The 8984-nt window shown below is 63.1% G+C and overlaps 1 protein-coding gene across 1 annotated transcript; it reads right to left on the bottom strand.

Annotated features, from left to right (window-relative positions):
• Positions 1 to 7254: 7254 nt before the first annotated feature.
• Positions 7255 to 8736, bottom strand: IER5 (immediate early response 5). The gene is made up of 2 exons (XM_068416967.1): positions 7555 to 8736; positions 7255 to 7468 (listed from the first exon to the last, which is right to left on the bottom strand). Exon 1 carries the CDS (start codon positions 8633 to 8635, stop codon positions 7841 to 7843), a length of 795 nt encoding a protein of 264 aa, XP_068273068.1. The 5' UTR covers positions 8636 to 8736; the 3' UTR covers positions 7255 to 7468; positions 7555 to 7840.
• Positions 8737 to 8984: the final 248 nt, after the last annotated feature.

Here is an 8984-nt window from a genome sequence, read left to right as displayed (position 1 = left end):
CCTGGCATAACCAAAATAATTCACCCTGATTTCCATGCACGTTCATGCTGGTCTTTAGGAAGAGCTGTGGATCATGGTGTAGGCACTTGTGGGGACAAGTCACAGGCCACCAGCTCCGGTAAAGGACAGCAGCACTTTGCACCTCACCTGGCCAGCCCCGCGTGTGTCCTCCCACCAGCCCTTACAGACACAAAACCCCTTCTCTGAGCAGACACAGGGATGCTGCTGCTTTTGGGTAGCACCGCCTTAACCGCAGCCCTCTCAGGAGCAGGTCCCTGAATGCCAACCACGTCCCCAAAGCAGCGGGGTCTGGGGTAGGGCAGCCCCTTAATCTCGTGGGGTCTGAGTCCCACGAGGGCGAAGCCTGGCCTGTCCCTCGCCAGGTGATCTCCAGCCACCCTGCCCACCCTGCCCCTGCAGCTCCAGACACGGGGGTCACACTGCTATGGGCACAAAGTGATGCCAGCCCCAAGCTCTGGTCCCCTGGGCAGTCGAGCTGCCCTGCCACCAGCCTCCACGCTGGCACAGGGTGACCCAAACCACTTCACCGCCTGACACCTCGTCTCCGGCAGCATGTCCCTGCTCTGCAGCATGGACCGGGCTCGTGTTTGCCCAACCTCTGCCAGCAGCCCAGCCGGTGCCCCTCACCATCTGGCAGAAGGGGACCACCGTGTCCCAGCGTGGGGCATGGAAAAGTGCAGTGTCCCCTCCGGCTGGAGGGTCCCAGCCACTGGGACGTGGCTCTGCCGTGGCATCCCCACCGCTCCCCAAGCACCCATCTAAAAGCCAGTTTTCCTCCATTTATTTTTTTTGCCAGCCTGTGAAGGTGACATTTTTCCAGCCGCATCCATCACCGGGACCGCCGGGCTTCCACCGTGAGCCGGGACGGAAGGAGCAGGCTGTGACCAGGAGGGCGAGGCACTGGGGTGACCTGGGACAGGACCAACCTGGCCACCACAGTGGGGTTGGGATTGGAGCCCGGCTCCGTGCTTGGCTCACACGGTGGCACGTCCCCGTGGGGACACGAGGGTGGCTCCTTCCTCCTCCTGCTTGTCACTATTTTTAACCGCCCTCCCTCCCACGCAGACATGACCACCCCGGGGAAGCATCTCCTGGTGCTCTCCCAGCGCCAGCCCGCCCCGTGCCACCGCGCTGAGCCCAGGGCAGCCGGTCCCTCCCCGCCTGGCCACCGACCAGGGCCATCACGTCACACCCTCCTGAGCTGAAGGCAGCCGCTCGCTCCGTTGCCCTTTCCAGGGAGGGCATTTCGGCGAGCCCGGCGCACACGGGACGCTGCCCAGGCCAAAGGGGGACAAGGTCAAGAGGGAAGGGGATCGCAGCCCCGCACAGGATAAATCCCAGCTTGAAAACACCAGTGAATGTTTTGCAACTCTCCCCAGTGCTGGAGAGGAGGGAAGAAAAGCCCCAGATCCCTCCCCTGTCCGTCCTTCCGTCCCTCCTGCTTTCCCACAGGAGCCGTGCCTTCCTCCGGACGCGGCTCCTCCGCCGTGCCAAGGCTCCGGGAGGGCAAATATTGCCCCCAGAGCTAGCTGGGAGGGGGCCCGAGTGGGCTCTGCCCGCCCTGCACCCTTGCCCTGGGGGCTGCCAATGTGCTCAGCCCTGGGTCAGGGGTGAGATTGGGGGTCCAGGGGTTTCACCCTCAGAGGTGAGGGTGGCCCGTTGCCCCTCGCACGTCCCCTTGTCCCCACAGGACTGTGGCTGCTTGTTGACGTTGCACTCCAGCTCCCGTAAAACACTGCCCTGGGCTGGCACTGGGGGAGAAAAAAAAAAACCCACATAAATTCCTCCCGCCTTGAAAAATCGCAGCCCCATCGCCATGGAGACATAACACGGTGCCGCTCCCCGCCGCGCCAGGCAGGGATGCTCGGCACCCCGAGGGATGCTTGGCACCCCCAGCCCCGCGCCACGGGGGCAAACCCACCTCCCAGCCCAGCGCCTGGCTCCGTGCTCCAGTCTCCCCACGCTCCCACCACCCCCAGTGCGCCGTGGGGTGGAGGGAGCTGGGATGGGGGGGCTGCGCTGGCAAAGCACCCCTGCCTGTGCCGCTCGGGTTTGCAGGGGTAAAGCTGAGCAGGATGAGGCCAGTGGGGATTTCTTTGCCTCCTGCTGCCCAAACAGCTGCTTCCTCCCCCTTTTTTAGTGATGCTCCAGCCACGCTCTGGCCAGGATCCCACGCTGCTGCCTGCCTGGGGGAAGGGGGGCAGGGCACCACGGCATGCCAGCCCCCCAGCCCCGGAGCGAGGGGAGCAGGCACCCATGGGACTCCCACAGACCAGACCTGGCACGGTCCTGGGGCTCCCACCTCTGCCCCCCGCTCCGGACACGCTCCCTCCTTCCTGCTCTCTCTCCCCTTTCCCAACCCACCCTCCAGCTTTCCGAGCGAGCCAAGTCCTTCCTGCCCTCTGCAGCAGGGCCGCCATGCCCCAGCCACCCCCCTACTTCTCCATTTCCCTCCCTGTTCCCCTTTCCCCGCAGGTGCCCTCCCTGCCCCGTGCCTCCGCCTGACCCGGGGCCGCAGGGCTCTGCTGGCAGGGCAAACCCCGGGGCTTGCCAAAGCAAACAGCACAGCAGGAGGAGGAGGAGGATGGCCAAGGGCAGAGCAGGCAAAGGGCAGAGTCCATCGGCAGACCCAGCATGGGGAGGGTCCCCTCGCGTTTTAATCGCTCCGGGTTGGCACCCCGGGGCTTGGCAGGCAGCGGGAGGGATGTCAGCTAAGCGGAGCCCCGGGATGCTCAGCAGCAGGCTGGGGGCCAGCACCTTTGTGGCTTTTCCCGTGTGGGTCTGGGGCGGGGTGAGGCTGAGCTTCATGGGGTGCTGGAGGCCAAGGGAAAGCGGATCCGGGGCTCGCGTCTCCTATAAGCAATTTATAGCGAGGTCTTTTCCTCCCGCGCCGCTCACTGCCAGGAAAAGCAGCAGGAAAATATTTCGCTGGGAATTGTTTTTGTTCCTTCCTCTGTGTCTGTACGCATGAAGCTCTCCTCCGCTTTGGACATGCCTCAACCTGTCCCGAGGCTCAGATTAAATCCCCTGCACCACTGGGGATGACAGCTGAGGTCAGACGCTGTCAGCAGAGTCGAGGAGGAGGAGGAGGAGGAGGAGACCTTGCCCTAGGAAACCACCCATGTGCCCAACCAGAGCAGCCAGCGTGAACAACAGGCAGCCCTGCCTGCTTCTCCCGAGCAGGAGGTGACCCTGCCACGGAGCATCCCGCACAGGAGGGACAGCTCGCTGCTGCTGGCGTTGGGACAACGCGGCCGGGAAGCCGGGATGGAGGGAGGGTGGGGAAACAGGGATGGAGGGAGAGCACATCCAGCACAAAGCCAGTCCCTTCGGTGTGCAAAGTGATCAACGCCGCCCTGGAGCAACTGGGACGAGCTCAGGAGAGCTCAGCTCCGGTAAATGATGCTCTACAGCCCCTACCCAGGCAGTTGACCTTCCTCTCGTCCCGTTTTCCCCTCTACCTCACGTGAGTGCTTGGGAAATACATGATGACTATTTGCCTGCAGCTCCAAGCCCTTCCCTCCCCCTCTCCCCAGGCTCCATCCCCAATAAATCACCCCAGAGGAAACCAGAGGCACAAAACCTCAAGCAGAGCCTTTCCCCCTCCCTGCTCTCCCAAGCAGCTCTGCATTTCATTACGGCAGCCAGGCCAGCCCCTGCCCAGCTGGGGAGGAGGAGAGCAGGGGGGGCCCCGCAGGGTTTGCATCTCCGCAGCAGCGATCACAACCAGAGGAGCAGAGCGGAGTTGTTTGTGTTTGTCACCGTGTCCCGGCGCTCGCCTGGCCCCGACCCTGCCTCCGGGACCCGTGCTGGCCTGGAATAGCTCTCCTCTGTCAGGGTCCGTCTGTGCCAAGGTAGCTCCGGGCACCTTCCAGCCAGCTTCTCCCCCCGCCAGCCATCCCCCCTCAGTGCCAACCCCTCTCTCTGCCTCCCTCCAGCCTCACAAAGGCGCTTGGATGCTCCTTGGATGAAGCCCTGGGGGTTTCTGCGAGCCTCCCCAGCGGGCTCAGCCCTGCCAGCGAGCTTCACTGCCTCCCCTCTCCCCCCGTGCAGCTCCCCCGGGCTGGCAGCACCCTGCCCGGACACACACCGAGCCTGTCCCTGCCCGGGGACGAGCCCCTGCTCCCATGCGAGCACCCCCTGGGGACCGGGGAGGGGGTGGTGGTCCCCCACCCACCCCAAATATCTGTTGGCAGAGCATCGCCAGCAAGCAGAGTGCACTGGAGATGGATGCAAACCCCCCTCCCCTGTGGGGCTGCCCCCCAGCTCCCCAGGCAGGATGAGGCCCCAGCCGGCGCGCAGCCCCCAGCGCTGGCCGCCCTCCCACCTCCCTCCCAGCAGCTCGCCGGATTCCTGAGCGCTGACACAGGATGCTGCAGCAGTGAGTGTGCAGCGCCTTCCCCCGCTTCCCCTGCCCCAGGAGAGGAGGGGTGGGGGGGTAAAGACGGGTCGCATCGGGCCGGGAGGGAGCGAGAGCATCCAGAGCAAAATCCAGAGCCTCCTGCCAGCCCCGGCCCCTCGCTGCCCATCGCCTCCCAGCCCCGTGGGCTTCCTCTGGCGCCTGTCCCGGGCCAGACGTACGTCCATCCCTTTAAAGGCTGAGATGATTCACACCATTAACACTCCCTTATTGGCAAGAGCCAGTTTTAAATCATTCCCTCTCTCCAGAAGGTATCCCCGACGCGAGCCACAGCTCATCCACCCCGAGCTGTGACCGGCCGATGACAGCAGGAGCAAAGCCAAAGCCTGCTCTTCCCCAAGCATCACCCCGCCACTGCGCTCCCCCCGCCAGCATCTATCCCACCCTTGGGCTGCGCTAAGGGGTTTTCTCAGCACTTCTCCCCCAGGGGATCTAATCTGAGCTGGGGGGGTTGCAGCAGCCCAGCCGAGCGCTTCCAACAGCTCGTTGCTATTATAGGAAGGTGAGGATCCTGCCATCTTGCCATTAAGTCATCTCCTCCTCGACCCCGAGGTAGTTTCCATAGGCGTCACCCTCTCTTCCAAGCAATGGAAGTTTTTTATTTTTATCTGGCCTATTTATGCACTTCTCCTCCCTCCGCCAGCGTTGGCCTGGGCAGCGGGTTTGGGTCATGAGCCTCTCCTCGAGCTCGTTCCCCCTTCCTGGCTCAGCCATCCCATCCGGTCACCCTTACCTCTGTGGCGATCGAAAGGCAGCACCATGAGCAGGAAAAGTCCAGGGATCGAAGCAGCACGACGGAACGGATGAATTAAGGACAACAGATCCTGTTTAGGTAAAAGTGATTATAGGAATAAAAAAAAAAAAGACACTGGGGGAAGAAAAAAACAAAGAGCAGAAAAGATGATTCCAAAAGTAACAGAGTGTCGTGTGCAGGCTGGTGCAGCAGAGACAGCTCCGGCAGCCGATGGAGCTGGACCGGGTCTTTCGGGGACACGGCACCGTGGTCATCAGCGAGAGCCTGCTCCCCGCAGACAGCCCCACGGAGAGGTCACGCCAGCCAGAGGAGCTGCGTCGGCAGCTCGGGGTAGTCTTTGCCATATTTTTCAGAGGCCAACAGCAATTAAGGTGTTGCACAACTCCTCTCTGGAAGATAGGAGAGATACGAGCGCTGCTGGTGGTCTGCGGCGAAGGGAGGGTGGGTCTTGTCTGCACAGGGACACCAGGGCTGCACAAACCAACTGGACCAGATGCTCTTCCAGCACTTGGGTGCCCAGAAAACCTTTAGATATGCCAAGATGCTCCTGATCAACTCCCTGCCAGCCAAGAGCAGGAGTGCCCCATCCCATTTCAGCACTCAGGAGCTGACTGCAAGCCCTGGGCAAAACCATCCGCTTCCACAGAGACGCTGTTGGCGGACAAGGAGGGGGACTGAAACCCACTCCCCCTGGCCTTGGGATGGAAGATGTGCTTGTACAGGAGCAGGAGGCTGCTTCCATCCCCCAGCCCAGCTTCTGACCCCCGAGAGCAACCTGTGTCCCCAGAGCAGGGCATTCTGCAAGGGAGCAGGAGGAGAGCTGGGGAGAAAGGCCTCCATGGCCACCTTCCTCCTCCCACTGCTCTCCTCTTAGTGGGGAGATCTCAAGGTGTCCCATCCGACAGCCACGCTGTGGGGCTGGAGCGTTCTCCTGGACAGCACTTGTACAAGCAAAGCAGGGACAGGCCCTTCCCGTCACCTCCCAAAGGTCAGCAAGCGGAAAGAAATGTCTCATCACACGCCATTTCCTCGGTGCTGTCTACCAGGCTGAAATTGTATGTCACCATTAAGCACAATTATCAAGAAAATTAAGACAGCAGGACTTTCGCTTTTACAGGGAGCTACCAACACCACGGGGCCTGCTCCAGCCACGCCACAGAAAGCGGGAAGCTCCACACTGGGCATCGCTTATCTCCCACACCGCTCCCCGGCTCCCCCAACCCATAGCCGGGCCCCTGAGGCTCAGCCAGATCTCCCAGCACACAAACATCTCCCTTGACTCACCAGAGATGCAATCCTCAGTTGAAAAGTTCGTTAATTAGGAGCAGAGAAGCCTCTAGTGAATCTCCCAGCAAGAAGCAGGAAAAAAAATTCCCCCCCACAATTCAGTGTAATTACAAGGCCTCAGGGTGCTCCGCAGTTGCTGTGAAGCAGAGGCCAAACTTCTCTCCCCACCCCTTAGAGCAGGAACTTTAACCCAGTTAGAGTCATACTGATAATGAAAAAAAAAAAAAAAAAAGCCCTGATGTTCATCATTTTAACTATTCTACAAGTAACAGCAAAGAGGAGGCATGAAAAGCCTCCCTGGCAGAGCAGCAGCTGGCCCTGAGCAGTCTGTGTGTGGGAAGGACCCACTCGCACGCCCCCAGCCCCGACCTCGGGGCAGGCGCAGCCGGCAGCCAGCCCTCCGCAGGGCCGGGACCGCGCACAGCAGCTCTTCGGGGATTTAGCAACCGCTTTCCACCCACAGACAGTGACTCTGCACATTGGGGACTTTCTGAGTAAGACCTCAAATGCCACGGCAGCTCCAGCCCTGGGGGAAGAGGCTGCAGCCAGAGGAGCAGCGGGAGCACCTGGGAGGGACTCCAGCCGCCCGCACACAAGTTTCCTTTCTTCCCAGCTCCCAGAGGAGCTGGACTCCAACCCACCCCAGGCCTCTGGCGAGGCAGGGTGGATCCAGCCACAGACATGCAGCAACCACACCCCGGCTGCTGCCTGCCCGGCTCCCCGCCGCCCTCCTCCTCCTTCCCCTCTGCTGGGGCACAAACAGGGACCAGGCTTCGACAGATGAAAATATTTAATACGTGTTGTACACGTAAAAATGACATTTTATACAAAACAACATACATCACCTAAGGAGAACACTGTAAAAAAAACCCCTTACGGGAGCCCCAAGCCTTTATACAACAAAGACCAGGACTTACCAAGCCTAACGAAGAGGCTCATGGACTTTCCGTCAGAGCGTCTGTAAACTTCGTTTCTCTCGATAAACACTTTTAAAAAAAAAAAGCACCGTGTAACAGTTCTGACCTAAACCTTTCCAAAATAGAGACTTTATTTAATAAACTTAATACTTTACAAGCTTAAAATATTATCCGGGTGGGAGCGTCCCCGCTGACGGCAGCGGCCAGGGGAACTCCGGGAGGGCAGGGCCGGGCCGGGGGCGCTCCCAGGGCGGGTGCCGGCTGTCGGGGTGCGGGCGGGGAAGGGTGAAGTGCTGCTGCGGCTGCTGCTGCCCCCCCGCCCGCTCCGGTGCCTGCTGGGGGGGGGGGGGGGGGGGGGGTGTCACCTCTTGGTCCGGCTGCCGGCCCGTCGGCCGGGCCCCCCCTCCGCGCGGCGGAGGGCGAGTCTCTTCGGCCGGCGCGTCAGAAGGCCACGATGGCTGTGCTCCAGGGGTTCAGGGTCCGCAGCACCGGCTCGTCGCAACAGATCTGTCCCGTCTCGGTCGCCGCTTCGGCAGGCGTCGTGGTCGCCGTCTCGCCGCCGTCAAGGGGCGCCCGCCGCCGGCCCTTGGACTCCTTGCTGAGCAGTCCCGAGAAGCTGGAACCGAAGATGCTGATGAGGCTGGCCACGTTGCCCGTCTCCATGTCCTCCTGCTCGTCCGGCGGCTCCTCCACCTCGCGGCGGGGCTTCTTCACCGGGGAGCCCGCCTGGCCCTGCTCCCCGGCGCTCCGCTTCCGAGCACAGTGAGGCGGCGGGGGCGTCTCGGTCTCCGCGGCGGTGGCGCAGTCACCTCCGTTCACCTCACCGTCCGCCGCGCAGCAGCAGCTGCAGCCGCAGCAACAGCGCTGCGGCTCGGGGCCCTCGCAGGCCGCGTCGGGCAGCCGCGGGCCGGCCCCAGCCGCCTCGTCCTGCGGGGGCGGCGGCGGCGGCTCGCCGGCCGCCCAGGCGGTGGTGCATGGCGGCGGCGGCTCCTCTTCGGGGGGCCGGCAGGCGGCGGTGCATGGCGGCGGCGGCTCCTCTTCGGGGGGCCGGCAGGCGGCGGGGGGCGGCTCGGGCGGGCAGTCCGGCTCGCTCAGGTAGACCTGTCGTGCGCTGCGCAGCACCAGCGATACCAGGAGGTTCTTGTGGAGCTTGAGGCCGCCGCGCTGGCCCCGGGCGCTGTAGATCTTGCTCAGCGAGATGCTGACGATGCGGTGAGCCTCCAGCTTGAACTCCATGGGGGGCGACGGGGGCGCCGGGAGCCGAGCCGTGCCTGCCGCCTCCTTCACTCTCCGGTCCTAACCCCTGCTCCCAACCCCCACTCCTCACCGCCGCCCCTTCGTGCCGCCGACTGAGGCGAGCCCATGCGCCCCGCCGCCTTTTATAGCGCCCGGCCCGGCCAATCAGAGCGCTGCGCCGGCCGCTCCAACCGCCGGCTGGCCCCCGCTCGCCCGCGCCGGCCAATGGCGAGGCAGGGGAGCGGGTTCGAAAACTCACACCGCGCGGACGGCTGTTAAAGCAGCAACGCCAGCGATCGGGGGCTGGTGGGGCCCACCCCGACGGCAGAGGCCGAGAGGCAGCACCCCA

Source organism: Nyctibius grandis, chromosome 21 (assembly GCF_013368605.1).
Source record: "Nyctibius grandis isolate bNycGra1 chromosome 21, bNycGra1.pri, whole genome shotgun sequence".
NCBI classification, from domain to species: Eukaryota; Metazoa; Chordata; class Aves; order Nyctibiiformes; family Nyctibiidae; genus Nyctibius; species Nyctibius grandis.
Note: the sequence above shows the minus strand (reverse complement) of the source record. Positions and strands in the feature narration are given on the sequence as shown.